The 16,502-nt window shown below is 34.3% G+C and overlaps 1 protein-coding gene across 1 annotated transcript in view; it reads right to left on the bottom strand.

The window, feature by feature from the left end:
• Positions 1-16,502, bottom strand: part of RANBP9 (RAN binding protein 9) — a 96,280-nt gene that overhangs the window by 31,513 nt on the left and 48,265 nt on the right. Inside the window, exons 3-5 of the mRNA XM_015449884.3 lie at positions 7,790-7,842; positions 6,121-6,288; positions 1,674-1,696 (exon numbers count right to left, since the gene is read on the bottom strand). Coding sequence (XP_015305370.3) covers positions 1,674-1,696; positions 6,121-6,288; positions 7,790-7,842 — 244 coding nt within the window. The remainder of the gene's footprint in view (positions 1-1,673; positions 1,697-6,120; positions 6,289-7,789; positions 7,843-16,502) is intronic.

The raw sequence follows: 16,502 nt of genomic DNA, 5'->3' as shown, positions 1-16,502 counted from the left end.
CTCTAAAAAAAAAACTGATTTAAAAGGTTAGAGTCTGAATATGAAATTTTAGGAATACCTTAATCAATTTATATTGCTTATTTCATCCTTTTTTAGGTATGCAACACCTAAAAACAGACACAGATTAAAAATCTACATTTAAATAAACCTAAGAGATCATTGAGTATAAGATAAAAATGCTAAGTGATAAGGGAGGCATTATGTCAGAGTTAGCTTTTTTCCCCCTTGGTGTCATAGATGATGCAGATTACAACAGACAGTGACTTGGCTTTGGTAAATAAGATCTGTGAAATCAAACCACTACTGAAGAGAGTTACTGTCATCCCTTGCTTAAATTTCTGCAATAGTCTTCTCACAGGTCCCCTTGCTTCTACCCTTACTCCCATATAACTTTATTTATTTATTTTTTTTTTTGAGGCAGAGTCTCGCTCTTTCGTCACCCAGGCTGGAGTGCAGTGGCACAATCTTGGCTCACTGCTAGCTCCACTTCCCAGGTTTATGCCATTCTCCTGCCTCAGCCTCCCGAGTAGCTGGGACTATAGGCGCCAACCACCACGCCCAGCTAATTTTTTGTTTTTTTTTTTTTGTTTTTTTTAGTAGAGACGGGGTTTCATGGTGTTAGCCAGGATGGTCTCGATCTCCTGACCTCGTTATCAGTCCACCTCAGCCTCCCAAAGTGCTGGGATTACAGGCGTGAGCCACTGCGCCCAGCCTAGTCTATTTTTCAACTAAGCAATCACAGTGATCCTGTAAAAACTGAAGTCATATCATGACAAATACAAGTCTGCAATGTCTTTGTATTTCACTCAGAGTAAATGTCCAAGCCCTCCCAATGGCTTGCCCAGGTCTAGATGGTCTATTAATAGCTTACCCCCACCCCATCATTATCTCTGATCATCTACTACTACACATGCCCTCCTCACTCCTCTCTCCCACACTTCAGACCCTTCTTCAAACAAGCCATGTGTGCTCCTGCCTAAGCACCTTTTCCCTAACTTCCCTCTGCCTGGAAAGCTCTTGCTCTACATATACACTTGGCAGACTCCCTCACTCCTCCAAAGCCTTAGCTCAAGTCTTACCTTGAGCAAAGGGGAGCAACTTGAACAACCTTATGTCCTACCATTGGTATTCCCATTCTCTTTTTTTCCCCTTTCTTTCCAAAGTATACTTAACACCCTTAAAATATGTACTACTTTATTTGTTTTTCATGTACTGCTTATTCTCTAACTTTCACAGCTTGAATACTATAAAGTCCAAGAGGGCAGAGACCTTTACTACCTGTTTTGTTGACTAATATATTCCAAGCACTTAACCTGCCACACGGTAGGCCTCTATATAGCTTGGATGAATAAATAATTAGAACTGCTATACAGCTTTCTGCTGAAAAGTCCAAGGAAATACATTTCAAATGAATGAATGGTGACATTTAAAAAGATACCTGAGAATCAATTCTGATTTATTTTCCTTTATACAATGAATCCAGCGCAAGTTGGAGCTTGATTTCTGAGGGTCTACACCCAAGGTGGTTAGAGAAAAGACCTCTTCTTTGCATGTCATATGAACTTAATAAATATCAATAAGACTCTATTTTAAACTTTCTAAATATGCCCAGTATCAGTTCTTTATACTTCCTTTAATTAAAAATAGAAAATTGCCTTTAAAAAAAGTCTTACCGGTAGGTCAGTGAAAGCAATACCTAAAAAGAAAAAAAAAAGTGGCATTAGAAACTGTTTTTCAAAGCAGACTATACTGACAAGCTGAACTTCTAACTAAAAGGAAACAAATGGCAAAAGAAAAAACATTAAAGCCTAAATAAAAAATAATAAGACTAATTTTTCATCAATAACACTACCATATGTCTGGGTGAATGAATGCTGTTCCCCTTCAAGATAATCAGCCTTGCTAGTCATACACAAATTTTATTTCTGAGATGTTGCCATTGTCTCCAGGATTTTTGAAATACTTTTAGATATATCTTCAAAGCTACATTAGAAAACACATTAAGAAAGTTGGTTGCAAAACAGTCACAGTTTATTTTTTACCCCCAAGTTGCCATTTGTAGCCTCATCGTTTAATAATTATCATCTAGATTTAGCTTTTAAGTAATTTTAGGTGGAAGGAAAGGAGTTTTTCTGTTATAAAAGGCAAACAAGAGAAAATACAGTATATTTTTGCTTCTTTAAAAAATGTTTCTTATGAAAGTAAATTCTTTAACTTATGATTTACTCGTGGGAAAAATCAATTCCTCCTTCAAAGGATAAAGGATTTTGCACAGTTGAGAATTTCTCTTGAATACCTTTTCACAGTAATTACAACAGTCACGTTCTAGATACAACTTGAGCAATGGCAATATCATTGTAACAAGTCTACTGTCAACCCAACCTGACAATTTAATGACCTCCTTTCAAATATTCAAATACACAACTTAGCTGAAAATAAGATAATAAAGTATTTCTGTAGATATATTTTTAAAGATTTAGCGCTAGAATAATGGGAGAGCAGTATTGGTGAGTCAGTCAGTTGATCTCAATTCTTCCAGTCTAAAACAAAATCAAAACCAAACCAGCACCACTGTTTCTACAGTCTTGATTACTATCTTAAAACCGAGGGAATTTCCATTAAATTATTTTTAAGGTCTCTTCCTACTTGACATTTTATTCTTCTATGATTGTGCTGTACTAACAGAAACCATCTAACTATTTATTAAGATAATAAAGTTAAAAGACAAACTGAATATAAATTTTACACTTTTAAAATAATGTGTAAAAATAATGTTTTGTAGTTAGTAGAGCCCTGTTTTCACGATTTTTAAAAACTAGTAAATTCATGGTGGCTTCTTAAAAGGAAAGCAAAGTTAGGGTTCCTGTTTCCCCCATATAAAACATTATCATTACATTTAACTTCATTAATAACACAGACAGCAAAGTACTATCAGCCCAAATAAAAAATTTACCCCCAAAATTTCACAAAAGTAAAAAGAATACAGAAAGCAACAGAGAATAAATATTTTAATATACTATATACATATTTCTAATATTTTTTCATAAGCTAATCAATTATTTTTCTCAAAGATGTCTAGTTATAATGAAGACTGTATATTCTATCCTTAGCAAAAATCCTTTGTGTCTGTAATTACTGAAATCTTCACTTTACCAAAAACTCTAATGAAAAATTCAAAATTAATTCCAAAGGTTAACATTTTTTAACACTGCCAAATAAAGTTACCACACGTTTTTGCTCAGACCATGAAAAGATGCCACTTTAACAAGATGATGTAACTATTTGAATTTTACATAGAAAGCAATTTTCTATATTCATAATTTCCTGATTTGTCAGGTTTTTTGAAAAGTGATCTTCAATTGGTGAATGTTATTCAATAAAACAAAGTAAAAAATTATCAAATTAAGTTAACCTATATACTGCAATGTTTTTCTCTTATTTTCTTAAATAAAACCTTTCTATTTTTCTTTATATAGTAAGCAAATATATATTCTGAAAGTCTTCCATGAGACAGAAACTAAAGATGTATCAGGTTTTGGGTACAGATTATCCATTTAGGAAGTACAAGGGAATAGTAACTAAATATTTAACAGTATTTTATCTTCTAAGATGTCAAATCCAGACCAGAGGTAGGCAAAGCTTTCCTACAAAGGACTACTAATATGTTCTGCTTTCCAGGCCATATGGTCTTTAACACAAATACCCAACTCTCCCATTGTAACAGGAAAGCAATCATGAACAATATATGTAAGTGGGTGTGGCTGGTTTCTAATGAAATTTTATTTTAAAATACACAGGAGGCTAACTTGGCCATAGCTTGTAGACTCCTATTCTAGAGAAGTCATTTCCGCTCATCAGTGTTTTACCAGTGGATCCCAGGAACCTAGCTCAGGGCTGACAAACAATGATACTAAATAACATTTAATGATTATTCACTAGATGCCAGAACTGTGCACATACTAAGCAGTTTACTCTAACAACCTTAGTGAGATAGGTATTACAGTGATCCTAATTGACAAAGTGAGAAAACTAAGGCAAAGAAATGTTAAGTACTTTATATATGGTTACATGGCATAAGCCAGGAGTCAAACCCATGCAAGTCTGACTAAAGAACTGTTATTAACCATTGTTATACCACCTCTCTATGTGTTTAATATTTATTAAATTTAAGAATGAATAATGCCAAACATTCAGGTTTACTTAAAATGTGGTCTGGGCGCAGTGGCTCACGCCTGTAATGCCAACACTTTGGAAGGCTGAGGCGGGTGTATCACTTGAGGTCAGAAGTTCAAGACCAACCTAGACAACATGGTGAAACCCCATTTCCACTAAAAATACAAACATTAGCTAGGGGTGATGGTGCGCCTATAATCTCAGCTATTCAGGAGGTTGGGGAAGGAGAATTGCTTGAAACTAGGAGGTGGAGGTTCTGAGCTGAGATCGCATCGCTGTACTCCTGCCTTGGCGACAGAAGGAGACTGTCTCAAAACTAAATTAATTAATTAATTAAAATTTATAATGTGACTCCATTATTAGGTGCATCTTTTTAAAGACACATCACACATTTCAAAAAATAGCTTTCTCAGCCAAGAGAAAAATTTAATTTAAATCTTTGTGAAAACAGGGAACAAATAAAATCATATCACCTGTGATTGTCTTATCTCCCAAAATGAAATTTCTTCTCTGGAAAGTTTTCAAAGTTTATGTTAAAGAGATTGTGGTTTTTTAAAAGTGTATTCTTTGGTTTTTGAGCCAAAGATCATACCTAAAACCAGATTTCTCCGGATTCAAAACTTCAAACATCTTAAGCAGTCAAGCCAACTAAGATTATATGATCAGTCAGAATAGCAACAACAAATAAATTCAAGAGGACTGTATTGTTCTTGGAAACCAGGTGGCTACAACAATGAAATCACACACAAATATACATAATTTGCTTGGGGTCCTTAACATTATTGTACTAGTGAGAAAAGAATCTGTTGTGGACTTGAGAAAAACTTTCAAGTCAGATAATACAGAAGGACTTCAGAATTAAAATCAGTAATCAGAAATAGAAATGTTAAGCTAAATATGAAAAAAGTTAACTTTATATCAGAAATATATTGAAACACTTTGAAAAGAGTACTGCCAGTGCAGCCAGAAATTCAGAATTTTCTATTATACTGTGAAATAACAGAAAAAACAGCTTTTGTGTTAAAGAACATCTATTATATGTCTAAGCATACTACTTTAAGTCTAATTTCTAAATACTATTTATAAGCAGAGTTTCTGCCTTCTAGGGTTACTTAGTTTATGCTTCTTTTCGTTTTACCTCATTAAAAATAATTTGAGTCAAAGATTTTTCCAGCAGTAAAATGTGAAATCCTTTTTTATGAAACAAAAAGCATCAGTGTCACTATCCTTTATACTTTCTATAGTTAAAAAAAAAAAAAAAAAAACTTCTAAGAAAAAGGAATATAATGACCACATACAACTTCAAATTTGAAGTGCTATGAGTAAATGAATATTCCACTGAAAATCTTAATTTACTATTAGTCTTACAATGTATGGGTTTCAAGTTGTCCATAACCTATTTTATTTTCAGAAGTTTTTTTATTCTCAGAAGTTTTGTCACTGTTTGCTTAATTCTGCTCCCTTCCATAGAACAAACTTGTATTTACCAACTTAGCCATCTTTGTTAGCAGATCTGACCTTTGAGTGTGTTGATGCCCTTCATATGCTTGTGGCATCAAGCTTTCCCTTCCTTTGTTACTATTCCCCACACTATCCTAACAACTGACTGCTCCTTTTTCTTAGCACCTGTTACTTAGAAAATTAGATTATACTGTGTAGCGTTTTTTTTAAAGCAGAAAACTCGTGGCATTTCTATTTCCAGAATAAATATCTCAGTGTAGGGATTATTTCTACAGTAACTCCTATACATATATGTATCATATAGATGGCCTTCACAGAATATAAATATTCACCATTTCCTCAGCTTTTATCTGGGGAAAAAGGAAGAAATCATTTTCAGAGGCATCTATCTATAAAGGAGAATCACATAATAAATACAACCACCATCCTGGAAGTATAATAATCTCAGTATTTGGTTATTTTGCATGCAACATATTATCTCAGTACCTAAACTATGTCCATTCTTGGTGTAAAAGCAGGTATTGTTGATAAGATTAACACAACAGCCAATGACATCACCAGTAGTGAAAGTTGGTCCATAAGGTTGTCCAGTTCCGGAAGAACAAAACGAATGTCCATCATCCCCATGGTAACCATATGAATGTTTATCCCAACCTATGGAGAAAGTTCCGGCATATTTACAATGAAAAGTAAGGTTCCTCTGTACTAGGTTTATTCACTAAGATTATGATAAATCAGAACAGTACAAGATAATATAAAAGTGAAATTTCCAATGTACATTTAAATTCTTAACAATTACAAAATTTATTCTATATTAAAATACTGTTTACAAATTTAAGAAAAATAGCTACACAGAACACTAAAATATTAAACAGAGAGAATCCCTACCAGAAAAAACCAACATAAATGCTAACCCACAGGAGGACACATTTTCTGTGCATATTCGTTTTGCTAATATACTAAAAATAATTTTGCTTTGATTTAAAGAAACACACACACGTTTCATATAACATAAAGAGATTACATCCTATTCAACCACCACAAGTTTCTCAAGGCTGTGATCCAAATATAAAAGCCAAACAAGGTGTGGTCTTACCAAACTACAAATATGTTTATATCATCATTAAGAGATTTTTACCTGATCATTTACTTCTATAAGGAGTTTTCAAATAATAAAAACCTCAAACCCTCTTTCAAGTATAATTTTAAGCAAAAGGGTACAAAGAAAGTATGTCAAGGTAACATATCTGATTACAATCAGATGCAACTACATTGTCTTGGTTTGTTTCTTTCAGGCACTTCATGTAGTTTTACATTGATAGTTTTGCCTTGTACTTCAAAAAGTCTTGCCAAAATTAATTTTTAACTTTGGCAAAGAGAGTATTAAAAGACACAATTTAAGAATCACTTCCCTCTGATAAGTGGTGCTGGGAAACAGGTCTGCCATCTCTATTCATCTCTTCCTGAGTTTACTTTAAGTATTAGTCGATATTCCCAGAACATTAAACAACTGAAGATGGGTTAAAAGTAAAAAATGTGATGGGTAGCCAATATAACCAGCCACATTAAAATATTTAAAGTAGTTGATATTACTATGTACTAAAACTTAAAAATATCAAAATACAAAAAAAGCATGACATATATACTATATGTTTTACTAAACAGTGTGAAATTTAAATTTATTAAAAACCACTCACAGGCCGGACACGGTGGCTCATGCCTGTAATCCTAACGGTTTGGGAGGCGGAGGTAGGTGGATCACCTGAGGTCAGGGGCTCCAGACCAGCCTGGCCAACATGGTGAAACCCCATCTCTACTAAAAATCCAAAAATTAGCTGGGGCTGGTGACGCATGCCTGTAATCCCAGCTACTCGGGAGGCTGAGGCAGGAAAACTGCCTGATCCCAGGACGCAGAGGTTGCAGTGGGCCAAAACTGCACCACCGCCATCCAACCTGGGTGACACAGTGAGACTCTGTCTTAAAAAAAAAAAAAAAAAAAAAAAAATCCCACACAGCTTTCACTTAAAATTCATGATATTGATGATTAAAAACACAGTAAATCAGTATCTTTAAATATTATAATTTCTTACTTGAAAATTTTAACCAGAAAGAGCTACTCATAAGACATAATACTGTAATTCAATTACAAGTGTACCTGGTAGTCTATTCATGTTCACACCTTGAGCAGAAAGACCAATTCCCATGTAACTGTTGGCGGGGGTGAGGGGAGAGAAGAAAAGGACATTATTATAGTCATATACGTATAAATTACCAAACACTCTGAAACAATATCAGAACCAAGCCCAAGGTCGAACTCCTAAGGTAGCTACAAAAATTTTATTACAATTTATTACGTAACAACAATGGGCAATATTAAGTACCAATAATACTCAGACTTCACAGCAAACTCATACGGTAATAATTCATAAATACACAAAGCATTAATACACAGCTATGCACTCTACTGACACCTATAAAAAATATCTCCAATTTATTTACAGATAAATGTTTGGGATTAAGATTTCTCACAAAAAAGCACAGAGGCATTGTGGAAAGAAAAAAAATGTTAAGGAAACAAATATGTTTCCCAAGGGGCACAGTAAAAATTTAGACCATGCACGCACGCACGCGCACACATACACACACACACACACACACACACAGAAATATGGATTCTCATTTGGAAAAAATTTCAAACTCACATAAAAATATCTTAATAAAATTACCCCAAGGTATGTATTTTCTATACTGGCTTTCTAAAACTGAGCAAATTGACAAAATCTACCTAAACAGAGGGTTCTTTATTATCAATTTATAAAATTAGAACAAAATAATCTCCACACAATACACAAGGAAAGATTATTAAGGTATTCAGTCATTTTTCAAATGCTTATAAAACATTAACAACAAAACCTGATAAAGATAGTTCAAAGGAAGAAAACATAACACAATACACTTGTAAATATGAACACAAAAAGAAAAACAAAATAAAAAGCAAACTGAATCCAGTTTGTTAAAAGGATAATTGACCATTATTGTTATCAAGGTTTTAAATGGCATTTGATAAAATTCAGCCACCATTCCTAATAAGAACTCCAATAAAATAAGAATAAAAGGAAATTATTTAACTATGAGACTTTTCCCCCAAATACAGCAAGCAAGATATTCAACAGTAAAACACACTGAAGGCATTTCCACTAAAATCAAGAGATGCCTATAATTGTTAAATACTGTTTTAGGGGCTTTAGAAAACTTAATAAAAAAAAAAACTAAATGATATTAAAAGTAAAAGATACAAAAGTACCTTTATTTGTAGTGGGTATGATTACATACATAGAAAACCACAGAATCTACCAAAACCTTTTACAATTATTCAGGCATTTTGGCAAAGTGACTACATATAAGAGGAACATTTTAATATTTCTTCTAGTACAGCCAGCTGGACAGCCACAATAACTACAGAAAACATAAAACAGGAATAAGGTTCTCAAGGAAGGCTCAAAATTACATATTAAAAGCTGTATATAAATGGATATAGTAAAGATCTGGATAACTTGAGAGCATAAAAATGGCAGTCTTTCAGATAGGCACACAGGCTCACAGCTGGAATCCCAGCACTTTCAGAGACTGAAGCAGGAGGATCTTTTGAGCCCAAGAATTGAAGACCAGCCTGGGCAACACTGGGAGACCTTGTCTCAAAAAAAAAAAAAAACAAAACCATCAGTTGTGTGTGGTGGTGCGCACCTGTGGTCCTAGCTATGTGTGAGGCTGAAGTGGGAGGATTGCTTGACTCCAGGAGGTTGAGGCTGCAGTGAGCCGTGAATAATCACACTACTGCATTCCACCCTGAGTGACAGACCAGGACTCTGTCACTCAGACTGGAGTGCAAAAACAAAAAAGGAGGACAACCTTTCTAAAATGATGTATACATACATTTATACATTTCAATACCTATTCCAACAGAAGTTTTAAAACTGAGCAAAATTATTTCAAAGTTCATATGGAAAAACACATAATTTTGATCAAAAGACAAAATTTTAAAAAAGAAAACTCAGTTTTCCCTACCAGAAATTAAAACACATAGTTAATTAGATTCAGAAGAGCAATATTACTACTACGAGCATATGCCAAGTGAGACACGAGTGACAAAACATTAGGAAACAACATATAGATGTCTAGTCAAGAAGGCTCATTAAGTTTGTATTTTGATTCAGCCCCTTTGCTACAAGTACAATATAAAATGTAAGTATTATATTTTATTTAAAAAGTCTAAGTCGTAAGACAATGAGAAGAAACACAAGGCTGTGAATGGGGATATAAGCTATGGACCTGCAAAGCTCTGAGTCCATGAGCACTTAACAGTGGATCAAAGTTCCCCCTCCTCTGGGTAAACAAGGACTAAAAATGTTCCATAAGAGGAGTATTAACTATGTTTACTGCTTAAAGCCCAAGGTTGGAACAGGCTTCTCCTCTTGAAAGGAGGCTAAGAATATACTGATATCACCTGCTGCCTAAGCTAGAGCTTATTTGACATTGTGGTGTAGTTAAGGGGAAAGAGAGAGGAGAAACCTCTTAATCAGGATCTAAACCAGTTAGTTATTGAATGGATCCATTACAGAATCTGCAATACTCTCAACATCATGCTGAAGCAAGAACCTGGAAACTCTAATACAAACCTAGTTTTGGATTAGGAGGAATGAACTAAAAAGCAAGTACAAACTGTAAGAAAGAAAACAAACAAGAGAAAAAGATAGATGAGCAAAATGAAGAAAAATGTTAAACTTCCCAATCAAAATAAGGTTGCAAGGGCAAAATTCTAAAATATAAGATCAACAAATCTGACACAACAGGCATGTAGAAAAAAATGAGAAAAAAGAAAAAGACCAATAAAATAAATGACTGGAACATGAATTCATTCTAGATGATATCACTCAATGGATAGTATGATTTTAAAAAAACATAAAAATAAGTATACTTAGGAATATACTAAAAGAAAAAAAAACATAATCACTAAGATGTAAGGACAGTGGTGTACCAGTATTTGTTGAAATAATTTAGATAATAATTTTCCAGAACTGAAAAACATGTTGCTGAATTGAAAATATACACAACATACTGAGGAAGATAAAAATTAAGTCACACATAAGACATGCTGTAGAACATCAATCACGGTCATAATCTTAAAAGCTACCAGAAAGAAAAGTAGATTACCTAGCAAGGAATGGCAATTAGACTGACTGCAGACTTCTCCCCAGCAACAACTGATGACAAAAAACAATGACACAGTATGTTCAAAGTATTGAAAGTAACTGTCTACCTAGAACTTAGTTCCCAGGTAATGCAGCAAGAATGAGGGAAAAATAAGATATTTTAAAACACATAAAAGCTAATGGTTTACTATACACAGACTGTCCCAAAAGAACTATCTGAGGACATACTTTAGCAGCAGGGAGACAAGTGAAAATAGAAGAAAGGCATGGACAAGGAAACGATCAGCACAGAAAATGACAAAATATATCACTAAAAGTCATTATTGATTTAAAAAACACTATTCAGAGTTTTAAAATCAATCATCATACATAATGTGCTAGGACACAATTACCTGACACATAAACAAAAAATATCCATGTTCAAAAGAAAGGACAAACAGGGAATGACCCTGAGACAATCCAGATGTGAGAATCAGCAGACAAAAAAATTTAAACCAGGTACTGTTACAATGCACAAGATGTAGGGAGAAATACTCTTGCTTTGAATGAAAGGAAATTCCAGAAAAGAAAAAGAATCAATAAAAAGGAACTACTATGGTCTGAATGTGTGTGTCCCCCAAAATTCTTATGTTGAAACCCAGTCCCTAATGTGGCGGTATTATGTGGTGGGACCTCTGGGAGGTCATGAGGGCTGCACCCTCAGGAATGGGATTTTTGCCCTTATAAAAGAGGCATGAGAAGGCCTGTTTGCCCCTTCTGCCATGTAAGGACACACAGATGTCACATAGGTGTTTTCTATGAAGCAGAGATTTCTCACCAGAAACTGAATCTGCTGGAGCCTTTTAATCTTGGACTTCCCAGTCTCCAGAACTGTGAGCAATAAATGTATGCTGTTTATATAATAAATTACCCAGCCTAAGGTGTTTTGTTACAGGCGCCCAAACAAAAACAAGAACCAAATAGAAATCCTGGAGCTGAAAACTGTATGGAATAAATATTTCTGATGTACTTAATGGTGGACTGAAGATGGCAAAATAAATAGTAACATGAAAACAGATCTTATCTGAAGGACAGAGAAAAAAAGATAAGGGTACTGGGGGTAAGAGTCCTTGGAACAGTACCAAAATACATGTAACCAATCCCAAGGAGAAACAGAATAGGACAGAAAAAAAATTGAAAATAATTCCCCAAATTTGGTAAAAGAAAAAAACGTATAGATTCAAGAAGCTCAGCAAACATTAATTAAATAAAAAGAAAAACACACTTAGGCACAAATCACAACTGAACTGCTGAAAACTAACAAAAAAGAAAAAAAATATGCAGAAAACAGCTAGAGAAAAATGACATATTACTTTCACAGGAACAATGAGTTGAATTTCCACTGACTTATTAGAAAATATGAAGGCCAGAAGACAGTGGAATGAAATCTTTAAAAGTGCTAAAAAGAAAAAAAAAAACCCAAAAGCCTGCCATATGCAAAATGTCTTTCAAGAAAAATATTCTTAATAAAAATGAAACAAAAACATTCTCAGATAAAAACATAATGTGTTGCCAGCAAACCTACACTTAAAAAAATGCTCTTAATTTGCCTAAAACATGACTCTTTAAAGCAAAAGTGGTAACACGTATTGTGTAGTTTATAACATATATAGATGTAATACATACGACAATTACAGCAAGGAGGACAGGAGGAAGTGACAAATGTAGAAATGCAAGTTTCTATATTTTACATAAAATGGGTCACTATTAATTCGCAACAGGTTATGAAAAAATATATATTAAAATCTAGAATAATCGCTAAAAAGAGCAGAGACATAGTTTAAAGGTCAGTAAATAAAAAGAAATTGTAATCATGTATCAAAATAACATATGATTACTAGACAGTGTTTAACCCAAGAACACAAGATTGGTTTAACATTCAAAACCAATCAATGTATTTTACTATATGAGGGGAAAACTCCTATCATGAAATAGCTGCAGTAAAAACACCTGATACAATTTAACACCATTCAAAATAAATACTCTTAGCAAACTAACAAGGGAACTTCCCCAACCTGTATCTATAAAAACCCTACAATTAACATGCTTAATAGTGAAATACTCAACACTATTCTCCGAAAACCAACAAAAAAGCAAGAAGGCCAGTGCTCACTACTCCTACTCAACACTATACTACAAATCCTAGCCATTTCAACACGGCAAAAAAAGAGAAATAAAATGCATAAAAATTAAAAAGAAATAAAGCTGGCTCTATGTACAGATGATTGTTTATAAAGAAAATCCTAAGGAATCTACAAAATAACTGGAATAAGTGAATTTAAGAAGGTTGCAGGATACAAAGTTAATTACAAAGTCCACTGTATTTGGCAAGAAATACTAGAAAAACAAAATATTGAAAACCAATTCTATCTAAAACAGCATCAGAAAACATAAAACACTGAACAAAAGACATGCAGGCCTCTCTACTCAAAATTACCAAACATCATTTTGGGAAATTTTAAAAGACATAAATAAATGGCAAAACATATCATGTCTACGTACTGGGCACCTCAGCTACTATTCTCTTTAAACTGATCACAGACTCAACGCAATGTAAAGCATAACCACAATAGGCTTTTCTTTTATTTTTTTAATCGGAAAAGCTGATTCTAAAGTGTATATAGAAGCTGATTAATGAATGTAAATATACAGCTTAATAGAAGAAACAAGACCTAGTGTTAGATAGATCAGTAAGATGACTATAGTTGACAATATTCTATTGCACATTTCAAAATAGCTAGAAGAGAATACGCCAAATGTTTCCAGCATAAAGACAAATATTTAAGGTAATAGATACCCCCAATACTCCGATTTTATCTTTACAATTATATGAATGTATTAAATTATCACTGTACGCCCAAGACATGGACACCTATTAGGCAGCTATAAAAAATTAAAATTAAATAAGTAAAATTTACATGGAAATGTGAAGGATCTAAAACATTCTGAAAAACTTGGAAAGTTGTAGAATTTACACAATCTGACTTCAAAACATAGCATGGGCTGAGTAATCTACACAGTATGGTACTGACTTAAGGATCAACAAACAGATCAATGCGACAGATTAAGGAGTCTAGAAAGAGACCCACATTCATAGTCATTTAATATTTTACAAAAGTGCCTAGACAGTCCAAAGGAGGAAGGAAAGTCATGTGAACAAATAATAATAAGATAACTGACATCCACGTGGAAAAAAGTGAGCCTTAATCTCTATCTCACACAATACACAAAAATCAAATGAAGAGGCCAGGCGCAGTGCTCACGCCTGTAATCCCAGCACTTTGGGAGGCTGAGACGGGCAGATCATGAGGTCAGGAGATCAAGACCATCCTGGTTAACACAGTGAAACCCCATCTCTACTAAAAATACAAAAATAAGCCGGGCGTGGTGGCGGGCGCCTGTAGTCCCAGCTACTCGGGAGGCTGAGGCAGGAGAATGGCGTGAACCCAGGAGGCAGAGCTTGCAGTGAGCGGAGATCGCGCCACTGCACTCCAGCCTGGGTGACGAGCAAGAAAGACTCCATCTCTTAAAAAAAAAAAAAAAAAAATCAAATAAAGATGAATCACAGTCCTAAATATAAATGTTAAAAACTATAAAGCTTCTACAAGAAAACATGTAAAACTATCTTAATGACTTGAGGATAAGGCAAAGATTTATTAGGACACAAAAAGGAAGACCCATAAAAGAGTAAACTCATAAATAAAACTTTAGCAAAATTTAAAACTTCTCAACAAAAGACATAGATGATTCAATTTTCAAAAATGAACAAAAGATCTGAATAGATATTTCACAAAATAAGATACTGCAAATAGCCAACAAGCACATGAAAAAGTGCTCCAAATTGTCAGTCATCAGGAAAATGCAAATTAAAACCACACTGAGATACAACTGCATACCTGCCAGAATAGGTAAAATTTATAAAACCAACACGTCAGTTGCCAAGCATATGGCACAATAGGAATTTTCATATATTTTTGGTAGGAATTTAAAACAATAAAACCTCTTTGAAACAAAGACTGGCAGTTACTCATAGGACTCAACACCTGCCTACCTTATGACCCAGCAATACCACTCATAAGAAAAATGAAGATTTGTCTACCAAAAAAATTCGTACAAATAGGTTCACGGCAGATTTCTTCACAATAGTGAAAAACGTGAAACAGCCTGGGTATCCATCAACAAGTGAACAGATACACAAATTGTGGTATATTCTACTCAACAACAAAAACAATTACTGATAAACACAAATGAATCTATCTCAAAAATGTCATGTTGACTCAAGGAAGCTTTACATACAAGAAGAGCATATGCCATATAATTCCTTTTATATGAAATTTTGCAACAGGAAAAACCAATCTATGGTAGCAAACAAGTCAAAACAATGGCTGCCTCTGAAAGGGTGGGTCAAGGGCCTAACTAGGAAGGAGCATGAGGGAACATTTCTGGGAATGATCATGTTCTATACTTTATGATAGAGTTTTGCATTTCATAGGCGTACCCATCTGCAAAACTTATCAAAGAGTACACTTAAGATATGTGCATTTCACCAAATGTAAACTGTACCCCACACACACACACAGAAAGAGAAGTAAGCTGACATCAAACTCAAGTTAATGATATACAGGCTGTAGTGATTGGGGGGAAGTATACCTACACTGAAATGCATCAAAGGTTAAGATGGATCAACTGATGAAAAGAGGAATAAAGAGATACCGTATAAAACAATTATAGTCAGGTCTGCTATATCATGACATACGAGTTTCAAAAAAATCACCACATTATACAAAATCATGCAATAAAAGCTGCAAGATTTACAAAGAAAATGGGGTTAGGAGCACAGCATGCAAAAACGTTGTCAATAACACATTTTTGAAAAGATAAGAACACAATAAAAACAATTTTACACCTATTCAATTATTAAGGACTAGACCAGGCACAGTGGCTCATGCCTGTAATCCTAGCACTTTGGGAGGCCATGGTGAGAGGAGCGCTCGAGTCCAGGAGTTCAAGACCAGCCTGGGCAACACAGTGGAACTTCATCTCTCCAAAAAAAAAAAAAAAAAAAAGATTAGCATGGTGGTGCACTGCCTATAGTCCCAGCTACTTGGGAGGATCACTTGAGCCTGAGAGGTCGAGGTTGCAGTAAGATGTGATGGCACTGGGTGACACAGACCTTGTCTCAAAACAACAAAATTGTTACAGAAGAGATACTACAAGAAAGTGAGTATTTTACCTTGAAAAACACCTAAGTTTATACTTGGGAAATGGGTGTCATAAGAGTTACCACTTGTGAGTTATAGTAAAGTGATGAAAGGAGGGTTATCTGACAGAGGGAAATTTGTAACGCCAGGTGTGGCTGGCTGTGGCTCGTAACTCACAGTAAACTGAATATGAAGGCTGTCTGACATACAAAAACAAACTCAACCCAATAATAACAGACAGGCAAAATTTATGTGAACAAGAAATTTATTACTGTGGTACTATGTGTTTACAAAGAGCAATGAACATGAAGATTTTTCAGACCAATATGTCAACGTAGATCATCACAAATTATATATTTATTACGTTATGTAAGTAACGTTTGTGCCTAACATACAATGGAGACTAACAGCATTCTAG

Source organism: Macaca fascicularis, chromosome 4, assembly GCF_037993035.2.
Source record: "Macaca fascicularis isolate 582-1 chromosome 4, T2T-MFA8v1.1".
In the NCBI taxonomy this organism is placed as follows: Eukaryota; Metazoa; Chordata; class Mammalia; order Primates; family Cercopithecidae; genus Macaca; species Macaca fascicularis.
The sequence above is the reverse complement of the archived record's forward strand: the minus strand, read 5'-3'. Positions and strand labels throughout refer to the sequence as shown.